General features: G+C 58.7%; 2 protein-coding genes across 2 annotated transcripts in view; one reads left to right on the forward strand and one right to left on the reverse strand.

Annotated features, from left to right (window-relative positions):
- Nucleotides 1-13,082, reverse strand: part of ITPR3 (inositol 1,4,5-trisphosphate receptor type 3) — a 36,824-nt gene that overhangs the window by 11,442 nt on the left and 12,300 nt on the right. Inside the window, exons 8-39 of the mRNA XM_062605592.1 lie at nucleotides 12,452-12,598; nucleotides 12,056-12,151; nucleotides 11,021-11,071; nucleotides 10,319-10,461; nucleotides 10,130-10,229; nucleotides 9,702-9,862; nucleotides 8,920-9,061; nucleotides 8,566-8,727; nucleotides 8,280-8,452; nucleotides 8,051-8,170; nucleotides 7,733-7,915; nucleotides 7,397-7,648; nucleotides 6,986-7,130; nucleotides 6,675-6,822; nucleotides 6,224-6,420; nucleotides 5,952-6,081; nucleotides 5,647-5,704; nucleotides 5,273-5,438; nucleotides 4,969-5,133; nucleotides 4,700-4,768; nucleotides 4,397-4,522; nucleotides 4,143-4,265; nucleotides 3,786-3,986; nucleotides 3,221-3,472; nucleotides 3,005-3,130; nucleotides 2,606-2,731; nucleotides 2,366-2,486; nucleotides 1,495-1,679; nucleotides 1,236-1,384; nucleotides 973-1,081; nucleotides 749-839; nucleotides 345-514 (exon numbers count right to left, since the gene is read on the reverse strand). Of these exons, the coding sequence (XP_062461576.1) occupies nucleotides 345-514; nucleotides 749-839; nucleotides 973-1,081; nucleotides 1,236-1,384; nucleotides 1,495-1,679; nucleotides 2,366-2,486; nucleotides 2,606-2,731; nucleotides 3,005-3,130; nucleotides 3,221-3,472; nucleotides 3,786-3,986; nucleotides 4,143-4,265; nucleotides 4,397-4,522; nucleotides 4,700-4,768; nucleotides 4,969-5,133; nucleotides 5,273-5,438; nucleotides 5,647-5,704; nucleotides 5,952-6,081; nucleotides 6,224-6,420; nucleotides 6,675-6,822; nucleotides 6,986-7,130; nucleotides 7,397-7,648; nucleotides 7,733-7,915; nucleotides 8,051-8,170; nucleotides 8,280-8,452; nucleotides 8,566-8,727; nucleotides 8,920-9,061; nucleotides 9,702-9,862; nucleotides 10,130-10,229; nucleotides 10,319-10,461; nucleotides 11,021-11,071; nucleotides 12,056-12,151; nucleotides 12,452-12,598 (4,587 nt within the window). The remainder of the gene's footprint in view (nucleotides 1-344; nucleotides 515-748; nucleotides 840-972; nucleotides 1,082-1,235; nucleotides 1,385-1,494; nucleotides 1,680-2,365; nucleotides 2,487-2,605; nucleotides 2,732-3,004; nucleotides 3,131-3,220; nucleotides 3,473-3,785; nucleotides 3,987-4,142; nucleotides 4,266-4,396; nucleotides 4,523-4,699; nucleotides 4,769-4,968; nucleotides 5,134-5,272; nucleotides 5,439-5,646; nucleotides 5,705-5,951; nucleotides 6,082-6,223; nucleotides 6,421-6,674; nucleotides 6,823-6,985; nucleotides 7,131-7,396; nucleotides 7,649-7,732; nucleotides 7,916-8,050; nucleotides 8,171-8,279; nucleotides 8,453-8,565; nucleotides 8,728-8,919; nucleotides 9,062-9,701; nucleotides 9,863-10,129; nucleotides 10,230-10,318; nucleotides 10,462-11,020; nucleotides 11,072-12,055; nucleotides 12,152-12,451; nucleotides 12,599-13,082) is intronic.
- Nucleotides 6,858-13,082, forward strand: part of BAK1 (BCL2 antagonist/killer 1) — a 48,457-nt gene continuing 42,232 nt past the window's right edge. Inside the window, exon 1 of the mRNA XM_062605560.1 lies at nucleotides 6,858-6,863. The gene's annotated coding sequence lies outside the window, so the exon portion shown is untranslated. The remainder of the gene's footprint in view (nucleotides 6,864-13,082) is intronic.

A 13,082-nucleotide genomic window follows, 5' to 3' on the forward strand; every position in this document is an offset into this window, starting at 1 on the left:
CCCTGTGAGAAATCAATCCGACCAACCCATAAGTCATCACCCAGAGCTGCAGCCCGGAGCCATTGCAGCAGTACCCGGCAGAGGGCATCAGCACCGCTCCAGAAACACCCTGCAACAACCTGCCCCTTCTCCCCAGCCAGTCACGGAGCCGGAAAACTCAAAAACCAGGCCCATCTCCGCAGTTCCTCCTCTGCACGGCCACCAAACACATGCAAAGCACAGGGGCCAGCACAGAGCCGTGGCTGCCCCGTGTGAGCATCTTCCAAGCACTGCGATGCTCCTGCATCAATCCATGGTGCTCACCGCTGGGACCGGTACCCACCGCGGCACCCAGGGCGCGGTACCTGGATCTCGGTGTTGCCTCCATCCAGCAGCCGGATGGCAAGCAGGATGCTCTCCTGGAAGATCTTCTCGTTCTTGGTGTTCATGATGAGGTCAGCCACCAACTTGGTGGCCCCTTCTCGGTCCAGGCGGCACTGGACGGCAGCGATAGCGGACCAGTCCTGGTCTCCTCCTGCATGAGAGGACACGGATGGATGTGATGCTGTGGAAGCGCAGGAGAACAAGCACAGCTAAATCACTGCCAGGGGCATCGCAGCCCTATCCCTTCATCATCTTCTACTCCCATGGAGGTGGGGGCACGGCAACCAGCTACAGACCCGATCCCACCCTGGCTCGGGAGCTGGGGATTCAAGGTGTGTGCGAGCAGCACAGAGAGGCAGGGAATGCACAGGAGAGGGGCACTCACCTGCCCCAGCAGCATCCATGATTTCCCCTTTGGAGCTGGATTTCTTGTTCTGCAGGTAGTTGTTAAGCAGCATTTTCCGCAGCAGGTTGCCCTGCCAAGATAAACGCACATCCCAAGTGTCCCAGCGGCAGGGCCAGCACCAGAGCAGGAGGTGGCTGAGCACCCTGGAAGCTGCACTGACAGGGAGCATGGCTGAGGACGTGCCGCGGGACCACAGTGCTCACCCTCTCGCCATACTTGTTCCTCTTCACCAGCATCTGCTGCAGTGTCCTCAGCACCTTGATACACAGCTTCTCCTCCGTCTCCATGAGGTCCTTGGTGTGCTGCACCAGCCTGGCACAACAGAGCCACCATCACACAGCTGAGAAGGACATGGGGGTCCCCACCACCCCTCCAGGCTGCAGGCACACACCGGGATGGACACCCCCAAAAGGATGAAGGTCTCCAGCCCTCCCCAGTACCCCCAGCAATTCCAAAGCATCCTCACTTGGACAGGAACCCTCCGCTCTCGCACCGCTGAAACGCCTCCGTCCCCTCCATGAAAAGCAGCTCTGGCCGATGGAGCACATCCACCAGGACAGAGAGCTCGGCCTCCACCAGTGGCTTCAAGCGATCCTCCAGGGCGTTGATGATGTCCTACAAGTCACAGCACACACCTTTAGGGCCAACGCGTGCCTAGGAGACACGAGCACGGCAACGCCAGCACCATGCACTGAGCCACGCGACCCGCTCCGGCAGTCCCATACCTGCAGCTTCTCTATGATGTTCTTGTAGTCCCACTGGTTGGGGGTGGTGGAGACACGGGGGAAGCTCCGTGTGGCCGCCTTGTAGCTGGACGTGTTCCTCTGCACGGTGCTGGTGGAGCTGCTGTTGAGCAGGGAGCTGACGTGGGCATCCAGGTCCATGGGCAGCGCGATGGAGCGGCTCTTGGCTGCGGGAGACAGAGCCAGGGTTGGGGATAGCCATGACCCATCTCGTCCTCACACGCTGCCTTGGGCCAGACACCTCTTCACCAGCTCTTCACTTGCAGCAGAGATTTGGATTCAGTGTAAGAGTGAACTCCTCCAGCCTAGCGAGGGGTGGGGTGTTTCCATCCATCCATCCCTCCCCGCTGCAGCACCACAGTGCCCATAGGTCAGATGTAGGATGGAGAGAGGCACCACCTCCACTTCTTGGTTGGGAAAGCCCAGCATGGAGATGCTGTAAGCGCCCGGCCTCAGATTACAGAGGGAAATCCCCACCCAGTGCTAACCACGAGCAATCCTTTCCACAGGGTGACTCAGTGCTGACAGCCCTGCTCCTGAGTCAGGCTGAGGGCAAAGTCCTGGTGAGGAAAACCATAAACGCTGGGTTTATTTCCAGGCCCTTCATCAGCAGGGATCTCCCAGCCAAGCCCAGGCTCCAGCTATCCCCGAGCCACCCTGCTCAGGCCTGGAGATGTAGCACATTCCTGGAGCCAAACCTCCCCATTCCCGGCTGGCAGCCTCCTGCTGCCGTCCCTGCCAAGACCCACGGGAGGGATGCTGGCTCTTGCTCGCTGCTGGAGCTGAGGCAGCCGAGGGTGCTGCATCCTCCTGCTCGGTGGATGGGGAACGCAGGACCACTCTGGCTCCTTACCGACCATGGCCAGCGTGCGGATGCAGGCCTCCACTGAGCTCTTGTGCTGCTGCTGCAGCCAGGGGCACTCCAGCAGCCTCATGGTGGACTGGAGAAGCTGCACCACAATGGTCTGGTGGGTCTGAAGGAGAGAGCAGGCAGGTATCTATCAGTGCAGTGTGTGGCCAGACCTTGTTTCAAGGGCCTCAATGAGCTGCTTTCCTTCCCCACCCATGTCCTACCCATGCAGCACCTTATTACCTGCAGTGAGGTGCTGTTCTCCGAGAAGGGGGAGCTGAAGAACGCATTGATGGTGTCCAGCACCACCGTCAGCACGTACTTCTCCAGGGTGGGGTCTGGCAGGCGTTTCTCTCGCTTCTTGCACATCTGTAAGGAGAAGGGAGGATGATGATGGCACCAGGGTGAGCAAAGTGTCCTGGCTGGGTGCTGCTGGCATAGAGCACTGCTGGGACCTTGCTGATGGATGTGGCTGGTGACACAGCTCCTGGGTCTATACCAGAGAGCCCTGGCTGCTCCCCATCCCCTCATGTGGCAGGTACACGAGTCCCCCTGGTGCCCATGCCCCAGCGGCATCAACCTCTCCCCATCCACCCAATACAGCAGCCGCTGTGTCCCTCCCACCCAACGCTCCCCACGCACCTGGGCCATGTCCAGGGTGAAGTTCTCAAAGAGAGTCCAGATGTGGTTGCTGGTGTAGATCTCCTTCATCTCCACCTCCGTGTCCACATAGCAGTGATTGACGAAGTTCACATAGGCCATCTTCACCTGCGAGGAGGGAGGGAGGGAGCAGGGACACCATCAGGAGAAGCCAACCAGTGCAAAGCCACTGGCACCTCCTCACTGGGCGCCCTGTACCTCCGTGATGCAGTCCTCGTGGGTCACCACCCGCACCACGTCCTCCAAGGGCAGCAGGGACGTGCACTTGATCTCTGTGTAGACGTTCTTGCCCTCGGCGCAGGCAGCCAGCAGGTCCACCAGTGAGATGTGGTACATGAGCGGGCTGTTCTCCTCCACGCCATCCCTGGCTGCTGTCATCATCTCCAGCAGGGTAGCCAGGGAAGCCTTGTCGTTGTAGAAGACCACCACATCGTCCCCAGCGTTGGTGAGCTGCAGGGAAGGGTCAGTGGTCACCGCTCCAGAGAAGGAGGGTCACAAACCTCACGAGGCACAAAACAGGGTGATGAGAAGCAGCAGAGAAGGGCAAAAGGATGGGTGCATTTATAAGGAAAAGCAGGCATTTGCAGCAAAACCCAAAATCACAGCTTCTGAGACCCCAGACTGGTTACTGGCTCTCAGACCATGCATTAAGCTCCTGGAGATGTTTCCTACTCCAGGAAGAAGCCAACCGTGCACCTCCCAGCACCCAGACCCTGCCTCACCCCATGCTGATGCCCCACAGGCTGGGGGGAGAGGTGCTCACCTCGGTCATGATCATGTCCTGGCACTTCTTGACGTACTTGCCCTCAGCCTTGATGATGGTGTGCAGGAAGTCGAGGTACTGCACGTGGCGGCCGTGCGTGGCCACGCAGTGGATGAAGTGCTGCGGCACCGTCTCGTTGATCTCCGAGCAGAGCTGGTAGTTGTTGAGGAAGATGTGCTGCATTGTCTCAGCCTCCAGGAGCTGTGGGACAAGGGAGCAGGGTGAGGACAAGGGGTTGCGAGGAACAACCTCCATCTTCTCCCACCACCTCCTCTTGGCTTTGGTATCTCATGCTCCCAGCCCCAGGAGCGATGCTGAATTTGCTGCCTGCGACCACCCTTTGGTCCCTCTCCTTACCCCTGGGGTCAGGAACAGGTTGAGGTGTTTGTGCAGCAGGGCCTGGTTTTCCTGATTGCCAGCACAAAACTTCTGCAGGAACTGGTGGGTGAACTTGAGGATCTCCATCATCTTGGCATCACCCTGAGGGAGGGCAGAGAAGAGACATAGCCAGAGCCATTGAGGGATGGAGAGCATCAGCATCAGGCTGACCAGCAGGACACAACTCCTTGTCCTGGGCACTTCAGGACCAGCCAGCTTGTGCCCCCCCCCACCTTCTCATAAGGGATCTGCAGCAGATCCAGCATCACTTTGTGGGCATCCATGTTCTTCAGAAGGCGCTGCTGCTTCTTGCGCACTTGCTCTCCGACCCCGCACATCTTATTCAGCCGCTCCAGGATCTGAGGAGAGAAGGACCAAGGCAGAGAGGAATTGAGCCTGGGAGCCCATCCAGATGGCCACCAGCACTGAGCTTGGAATCCCCTTCCCTTTGTGTCCATGCACTCCTGCCAGCCCATGCGGATGCCACTGGCCATGCCTCCAGGACAGCCCTGGGGACATGCCTTGGGCTCACTCACCCCTTTGACTATCTGATAGTTCTCACTGCTCTTCTCTCCCGGAGCAATGACCTCTTCATCAGCAGCAAGCTGCAAGGGGACAGAAACAGCATCAGGGTCCCGCTGCACCTCTCCAAAGCCTGGGGCAAACCTACGCCCCATGGGACCCTCCGTGACCCTCCTCTGCCATGGCCCATTGAGAGGAGTTAGGACTTGGGCTGATGTGAGCAGCACTTCCACCTCCCAGTCCTCTCCCCTCCAGTTCCCAGGGTCTGGCTCAGGGCTCTCACCTCCTTCTTCTCCTTCTTGTTCCCCTCCACCGTGCTGTCCCCTTTGCTGCTGCCCTTCTTGTCCACCCAGAGCTCCGATTTCTCCACCATCGTGCGGAGTTTGTCCAGCTCTGACTTGATCACTTTGTAGTTCTCAACATCCTGGGCTGAGATCAGGAGCTGAACCTGCAGCGACATTCCCAGGGCATGAACCCCATTCCCCTCCTCTCCCAAGGAAAGGGGCCAGGACCCATCCCATGTCCTGCACCCCCAGCCACGTGTATGGCCTTAGTGGTGCTCCAGAGCAGCATCCCATAAGGGTTACCTGTTTGAAGGTGTGCAAGACCTCCTGCCTCTGGCTGAAGTGCTTGAAGAGGAGCTGCAGGGAGCCGGAGATGAGCGGTGGGTAGTCATGCATCGTCAGGTGGATCAGCACTCGCAGAAACATCCTCCCTCCCTCGTCATCCACCTCTAACATGCTGCTTGTCTTCCTGAAGCCAGGACGAGAGTGCTTGGTGTTAGCAGCCACATGGGAGCTTGCAAGCACGCAGTCACCCCTTGGGGCTGATGGGCAGAGCTGCATGAGCCTTTAGAGCCTCATCTTCCTCATCACCTGCAGCCTTCAGCCTCGGCAGTATGGACAGGAGAGGAAGAGCCCTATGGCCAGGCTAACTATGCACCGGAGGGGCAGGGACTCACCCCACACCGAACATGGCTTCTGCGTGCTCGCCGATCCGCTCCAGGTTCATGGCTGCGGCTGAAGGGAGAGGAAAGGGAGGTGAAAGGGGTGGCCAGCATGATCCCTGTGCAATGGCAGAGTCCTGCAGGAACCAACCAGGCTCCCTGGGCCCTGCTCCGAGCATCCATAAAGGACACGGGACACCTCATCCCATCTGCAGGAGCGGTGGAGAGCTGCTGGAGCCATCACCTCCACCGCCTGCATCCCCCAAGCCTGCGGGGTTTGCAGAGCTGAAGGTGCACCGAGAGCAAAGTGGAAGAGTTACTTGTGGAGTCAAAGGCTGGAGCTGTCCCATCGGCTGCACTGTCCTGCATGGGGTAGACCTCCACAAACTCCTTCTTGAAGACAGAGAGCAGGTAGGAAATCCTGTAGTCCAGCCGCACATTCAGGATGAACTGGCAGCAGCAAAGGAGAAGATGAAAGCAAAAGTGAGTGCCCTGCTCATGAGAGCTGTCCTCTGCATCAGAAAACCATGTCTTCCCCACACCACCCCATCCCTCAGGTCCACAAAGCTTCTCCCTCCCCACCGGCTCCAACCTGCAAGATCTCCAGGATCTTCAGCTTGGTCTCCATCACCACAATGTTCTCGTTCTCAATGCTCCTCCCTCTGTCCACTTGCTCCGGGGCAGACCCAGCACTGAGGCTTGGGGGGCTGAAGATGGACTGTTTTCTGCTCAGCACCATGGTGGACATCATCTGCCCAACACCCTGGATCGACCTCCGCACATTCTTCCCTGCAGAGGCAGCCGCAATGGGCAGAATTAATGCAGATGGAAAGGGATCAACAAAAGGACCCATTTAGACTGGAAAATGCTGCAGATGTTAATCAGAGCATGAGTAGGAGGGACTGGCTGAGGGCTCAACACCTCCTGTCTCCCAGGTCAGACCCAGGCAGAGCTTCCATGGCAGCCAAAACTGGAAAGCACTGGGCAGGCCATGGAAAACACCTTCCTGCAGGACCATGGCTGGTTATGGAGCAGGGACTCACCCGTCACCTCGTCATTGTAGACCGCCTGCATCATCAGCTGGGGGTTTTGGACACAGTCAATGATGCCCAGCAGCGTCCGCGTCAGGCGCAGCAGCTCACTGAAGCTGTAGAAGCCGAAGTAGATGAGGTTGTGGGCAAGGCTGACGACCTGGGGAAGGACAAGGCAACTCCAGCCCTCGCCGCGCTCGGGGCTGAGCAGAAGACACAAACCCAAGGAGAGGGATGCCAGCACGGCCACCCCGTCAAGAGGCAGTCATTGCCAAACCCTGTTGCATCCTGCACTGTGCCAGTGACACCGTCGGGACTCGCACCTCGAAGGTGAGCTTGTTCTTCTCCTCGTTGGCGAAGGGCACGGCCTCGCTCACCACGTTGTTGAGGTAGTCCTCCACAAACTCCATGGTGCTGGCAAACTTGTTCTTCTTGTCGTCGCGTGAGACGTTGAGGTTGGAATCATAGCTGTGAATGGAGACGATGGGGATAAGCTGGGTGAGATCCTTACAGCCTGCCTGGAAGGAACACTGTGCAGGCAGCTGCTGAGCTGTCACAGCCAGAGGTGATGCTCACAACTGTGATGGAGCCCACTTCCTTCCAAGGGCTGAGATCTACCAAAGCCACCCCACAAACGCCCTCCTCCCAGTCCCTGCTAAAGCCAAGCCAGTCCCTACACTGGATGGCCTCTGCCCTGTCCCTCAAAGCTGCTGTGAGCCCCACTCGTGTCTCACTCTTTGATGGTGATGGCTGTGGGGATCTCTGTCCAGAGCCGTGCAAACTTCACGGGCATCACCAGCTCCTGGGGGTCCCTGTCCACGTGCACGTGCAACATGAGGTGGCAGAAGGATGCCCGGAGATCGAAGGGCAGCATCTCATCTGCCATGCAGAGGAAGATCAGGTCCACACCCAGCTGCTGGGAGATCTCCTTGATGGCCAGGTACTGGCGATCCAGGCACATACGGGCAAAGAGCTTCAGCTGGTACCTGTGCAGGGATGAGGGGGAGAGGGTGTGAGGCCATGCAAGCCTTGCACCTTCACGTGGAGAGAAGATGCCACGGGATCATCACCTGTAGTAGCTGAGGACGTTCTCATCATGGGCATTGCCAGCCCGGGCCTCCTGTGCCAGCTGCCGGATGCTTTTCTCATGGTGGTCATTGTTCTTGTCTGTCCAGGTGAGCCAGACCTCCTCCTCCGAGTACTCGATGCTCAGGTACTCGTGGGTCTGGGACATCTCCTTCACTGGCCTCAGCCTGGGACGGAAAAGAGGTAAAACTAGAGATGCTCCCGTGGACAGGGAGGTGATGGGGTTTTACCAGGGCACTGGTGCAAGGCAGGGACAGGCACCAGACCCAGAAAGTGGGAAACCTCTGCCCTTGGCTACTCACTCTGTTTTGATGAGGATGTCACTGTTCTTTGAGTCCAGCACGCACTTGCAGATCAGCTCCTGGGTGACGGGGATGGCGATGTGGTTGGACACACACAGGTCTGAGAGGTAGTCCAGAAACCTGCAGAGCAGAAGGCTCGATGTGAAATCGGCTCCCTGGGGGCTCTCTCCACCTCTGGCCATGGCACATCCCACCCATCAGGCAGCACACAGCCCCCTGGGACACGCACCGTGGCTCGCGGTTCTTGCGCACCAGGCTGACGAAGGTCTCCACCTCCGTCTTGGTGATGTGCTTCTCCAGCAGCTTGCGGTTGTTGTGCAGCAGGGCCGTGATGGTGTCCTCGGCGAGGATGTCGTAGCCGATCTGGGACTGCATCATGCCAAACTGCTTGGCAATGTGCTCCTGGAGAGGTGGTGAGCGCACAGGGCTCAGTGTTGGAGCTTGGCAATGTCCCCATGCCCCACCACCAAGACCTCAGCAGCCCCTGGGGTCTTCCCCCATCACCCCCCATGTACCTGGTTCTTGCGATAGTCCTCCTGGGAATGCCGGAGCACGCGGTAGCACAGCCGGAACATGTACTGGTAGGGAGCGTTCTTCTGGTCCGACAGCTCCTCCAGCCGCACCAGGGGTCCTTCCCCACCCTTGTCCTTGAAAGGAGCTTTCAGGATCCCAAAGATCTGCCCAAAAGCAGAGATGATGAGAGCTGTGTCCCCTCCACACCATCACCCCTATGGATGGACGGGCACCACTGAGGTTCGAGATGGAGACCTCCTCCATGGGGTCTTCCAAGCCCCTGGCCTCCAGCATGGCCCTGGGCATCTCCACAGGACCCCAGCCTTGCTCAGATGCAGGACCCCAGCACCACTCACCTGCTTCAGGATGTTCTGCTCCCGCATCAGCTTCTGCCGCTCCCGGTTGGGTTTGGTCACCACGATGTCCAGCACGTTCTGGCCATTGTTGGGGACGTCGCTGACGAAAAACACCAAGTCTTCCAGCAGCTGGATCACGAACCTGCACAGGGACACGGTGCAAGCGGGCTGAGGGGGCTGCGCCCAGACTTGGGTCCCTCCAATAATGCCAGCGCATTTTGGGGGACCAAAGAGCTGGTCCTCCCCTCCCTGGTAGAGGTTAATGGTGCCCTGCAACAAGAGGGATTACAGCCCCTATAGTTCCTAAGGAAACTAAGATGTGCCAGGGTGAATGCCAGGGCCTGAGCTTGTGATTCATGCTAGGAATTTTGCATGTAACGCCTCTGCCCCCTTAGTCACCCCTGGGGGACCCACAGGGGCGGGCTGGCAGGGCGGAAGCGGCTCACTCTGTCCCATGAGGGATCTGTGCTTGCTCAGGAAGCACCAAGGAGCGGGTGCTCCTATAAATAATGCTGTGAGTAACCCACGGCCCCTATCGCGGGGCCAGCTCTCAGCCCCTCTGATGTTTTCCTAGCGGCAAAGGAGGGGCTGAGCAGGGCTGCGCCGTTATCTGGTTTCCTCACCAGGCTCCGGGGAGAAGCAGGCGTGGATTCAGGTTGCAAGCAGGAAAGCAAGACAGCGCTGGCACCAAGACCCAGGCAGAGGCCGCATCCTGCAGCGATGCTGGAGAGCCCCTGGAGGAGCCCAGCACGGCCCCATCCTGCAGGGGAATGGCTTCTTACCTCCTGTCATTCTGGCTGAGGAAACCTTCGTTCATCTTCTCCACCACGTTGGCCAGCATCGAGCTGGCGTCGTTGGCAAAGTCCAGGTCCCGGATCTCAGACACCGGCACAGAGACGATGGCAAAAGCTTCTTTGTCTTCTTTGGTGGGGCATGTGCCCAGCTGGGGAGCAACAGGGAAGCAGCATCACAGGGACAGGGCAATGCCAGGCACATCCCCACCATCTGCCGCCAACCCGGGTGAGACAATGACCCTGCTTGTCCCCATCAGAAGGACCGGGCTGAGCTGTGGGATACTGGGATGGATGCTAGGCTGGTGTCCAGCCATCCCCTTGGATCATGAGGGTATTACAGTCCCTAGGTAAAGCCTGCGTGGGGAGGAGCATGCCAAGAGCTACTGGGGCACAGCGAGGAGGGAGCCAGGCCGTACCATGAGGCGAATGGGCCTCTCCTCATCGATGTCAATGGGCACGTTGGTGCTCTGGATCCAGGTGTTGGTGCAGAGGTGGCGCAGCCTCACGTAGGAGTTCCTGCGAAGGGCACAGTGTCCTGGTGAGCGATCCCCACCCAGACACCAGCACCCAGCAAAGACCCCATAAGAGCACGCTTGCTTACATACCTCGGGACGAAGGAGTCCGTCTTCTGCAGCGTGGTAGGGTCCAGCTCGAAGAGGGAGGCGATGTCGTTGCCGTGGGGCACGGCCACCAGCCGGTATTTGATCTTCTCGCCCGTGTTCCTGCGGCTGGCCCGGCCACTGCCCCCCTGCACCGGGAAAGCGGCTCTGAGCACGGTGTGAGCACAGCCCCGGGGCACACACAGCACAGGACACACACGGCACAGGACACACGCTCAGAGCAGAAGCGCTGGCTTGGACACTGGGCTGAGCCTCGCAGCACGGAGGGGCTATGAGAGCAGAAGCATGGCAGGAGGCACCTGAGCTACGAGGCCACCCCTTGTCCAAACCTCTCCATCAGCAAAGAGAAAATAAACCCTGAAAGTCCAAATCTCTCTTCTACCAGCACTTCCCCACAGGCTGGGGATCCAACATGCGCTGGGAGACCTCCAATGGGTTTCAGCGGGGTCCTCTCACAAACAGGACACGGGGATGCTATCCTGGGGAGTGGGATGCTCGGCTGGACAGCGGGACAGGCTCCGGCTGCAGCCTCAGCACCACGCAGGACGTGGTGGCACAGCGTGGGCACTGGCCCCCGCAGCAGGCTCAGTTTTGGGGGCATTTCCCTGCTTTCAGGCAGAGTCTAAAGAGACGGCGTGATTTCAGGCAGCGGCAGCGTTTCTGCTAGCGAGGCTGCACACAGCTCACCGTGGGCGCTGCTTTGGGCTCAGCCACGTCTCCTTTATAACTTGGGTTTTCCTGAAAAGTTAAAGAGGGAGATGAAAGAGAGCTATCAGTCCTCCCACTCGGTCCCTCCACCCTGAGCACGGGGTGTTAGCTCTGTTCCTACCTCCCTCGACAAAGGAAACCTGCCCAGATGGGGCTGGAGGCCAGGACCCATTCCCAATGCTCAGCACTGCCATCCCCAAGGAGCGGGACAAGCAGACCTTGGCTCTGCGCTGCAGCAAGATGAGCTCTTGCTGTAAATCACTCCTGAGGTCTCAGTGACCAACCCAGCATGGGGATGAATCTGGGATCTTCTTTCCTCTGCAGATGTCACCTGAGTGTCTTTTAGTTTAAAGCAGCTATTTCAGAGCCCCGGTATCTGCTGTTTTCCACCCTGCAGTGGTGGAAGGGGCCCTTGGGCTGCGTTTGGTTGCCTTCTCCAGATAGGGAGCACCTCTTGCACATGAAGCTCTGAGATACCCCTCGGTACATCCCTGCTCCCCTGCAGCAGGGGGTAGCCCTTGGTCATGGCAGCTCATTAGAGTCAAACCAACAACATTATTGAAGTGCAGAAACTTCCTTGTGCCTCTATCAGGAACTTAAAAAGGAGCAAAAAAACCTGGCAAATAGTGTTTCTGGGCCAGATTTTGCCCATGCTTTCCCTAGGCAAGGACAGCAGGATGAGTATCCCCTGCTTCCATTGCACAGGAGGTGGTATTAGAGCAAGCAAATAGAGGAAAGCCCCGTCCACCCCTCCTGCCCCTGGGCCAGAAGAGGAGGGAGCCAGGAACAGCAGTTTTGTCAAGCAAACTCCTTCACCACCGAGTGGGGGTTCAGTGGGAAAGCCTAGTCCTGCAAACAGGTCCATGTCGATGATGCTCACAGCCCCGGTGCCAATGCCTCCTGGAAGCCAACTGGAGCAGGACCAGAATCAGCCCTGGGTGGGCACTGCCTCTGCCAAGGACGTGCCAGCCTCCTGAGGACAGGTTTCTGCACCCCTCTGCTCCCCCCCCTTACCTCTGCTGCCAGGTAGTTGCCCGTGGCGAGGTGCTTGAAGCGGTACAAGCCATTCCAGTGCCCGGCTCCCCCTCGGCACGGGTCGTGGTGGACAACCTGGGAGAAGCAGAGGAGAGCTCAGCTGGGATGCTGGTGGTGCCTCCGCTGACCCAGGGCAAACACAGCAACGATCAGAGCCCTGTCCTATTGCAAAGGTGGCAGTGAGCAAACACGTTTGGGGTGCGGAGCTCAGACACCAGCGCCCATCCATCAGCTGCAGTTCCCAGTAATCTCAGAGCTCGAGCCTGCTATAGAAATAACCATTGCTTCTAGCAACCCCCCCCCAGTGAAAGCACCACAGCCCACAGAGGCACCCCAAAAGCCCATATACACACGCTCCATCCCCTCTGTGCTCACCTCCACCTCCCACAGGGCGTTGGAGCTGGTGGCCGAGGTGGCCGACTGCCTCAGGGTGGTGCGGAGGAAGACGTGCAGCTTGCCTTTGTACTCGTCACAGGTGAGAAACTTCTCCTGCTCGGCGTGGAAAAGCCTCACCACATCCCCCTGGACCGGGACATGGTGGTGAGACCCAGGGACATGGCTCTCCGACAAGCCAAAGTATCTCCTCCCGTGACCCCCAAAGCGATGGGATCCCTCCTGTACACGGTCCACAGCAGAGCTCCGTGGCATGGCAGGACCACAGGAGCCTGGGCATCAAACCCATCACTTTACACCCCAGGAGCAGCGCTGCTCATCAGTGTGTTTAAGGCATTAACGCCCCGAGAGGGAGGATGCAGGGGATGCGGGAAGCTGGGGCTAAGTGTGGCGCCTGGGGACGGGGGTCTGTAAGATCATAACAATCAATATCCATCCAGCTGCTTCCTGGAGGACCTTAGCCCTTAACAATAGCTCCACAGGGAAAGTTCCTTTCCCAGGCAGCAGGCAGCCCTGCTGCACGGCTCCACAGCTGAAAATTGTCCTCACAGCCGGGAGCCACTGCTGGAGCTGTGTGTGCCTTGCGTTGTCCTCGGGAGCCAGTTCAATACAA

The sequence above is a fragment of the Pezoporus occidentalis genome, unplaced genomic scaffold (assembly GCF_034315485.1).
Source record: "Pezoporus occidentalis ecotype Australia unplaced genomic scaffold, CSIRO_AGI_Poc_V1 ctg92, whole genome shotgun sequence".
NCBI lineage: Eukaryota > Metazoa > Chordata > Aves > Psittaciformes > Psittacidae > Pezoporus > Pezoporus occidentalis.